The sequence below is a fragment of the Cystoisospora suis genome (genome assembly GCF_002600585.1).
Source record: "Cystoisospora suis strain Wien I chromosome Unknown contig_5628, whole genome shotgun sequence".
NCBI lineage: Eukaryota > Apicomplexa > Conoidasida > Eucoccidiorida > Sarcocystidae > Cystoisospora > Cystoisospora suis.
In genome coordinates this window covers 1-230 of record NW_027158418.1, presented here as the reverse complement: position 1 = coordinate 230, position 230 = coordinate 1, and the positions used below count along the sequence as shown (strand labels likewise).

Sequence of the window (230 nt, the reverse complement as noted above, 5' to 3'; positions counted from 1 at the left end):
TGGAAGAAAGAAAGGTCGAAGTCGTAATGATAACGGAGAAGAAGAAGGAGAGCTACGTTCCTCTCGGAGACAGACCACCTCCCTAGGAAGACTTGGGCTATCCGATGCTCTTTTACGGCGAGTGCAGAAGGAAAGATATGCTTTAATTGCAGATATCAAAATTCCTATGAGTAAGAAAAGGAAAAGAAAAGAACGAAAGAAGATTATGATGAAAGAGAGAGACAGAGAGA

The 230-nt window shown here is 41.7% G+C and overlaps 1 protein-coding gene across 1 annotated transcript; it reads left to right on the top strand.

Annotated features, from left to right (window-relative positions):
• Position 1: 1 nt before the first annotated feature.
• CSUI_009434 (uncharacterized protein) lies at positions 2-172 on the top strand (the record flags this gene model as incomplete). Its single annotated transcript, XM_068069550.1, has 1 exon — positions 2-172. A coding segment is annotated over one exon (171 nt), but the record flags the coding sequence as incomplete, so codon positions are not given.
• Between the last annotated feature and the right edge of the window lie 58 nt (positions 173-230).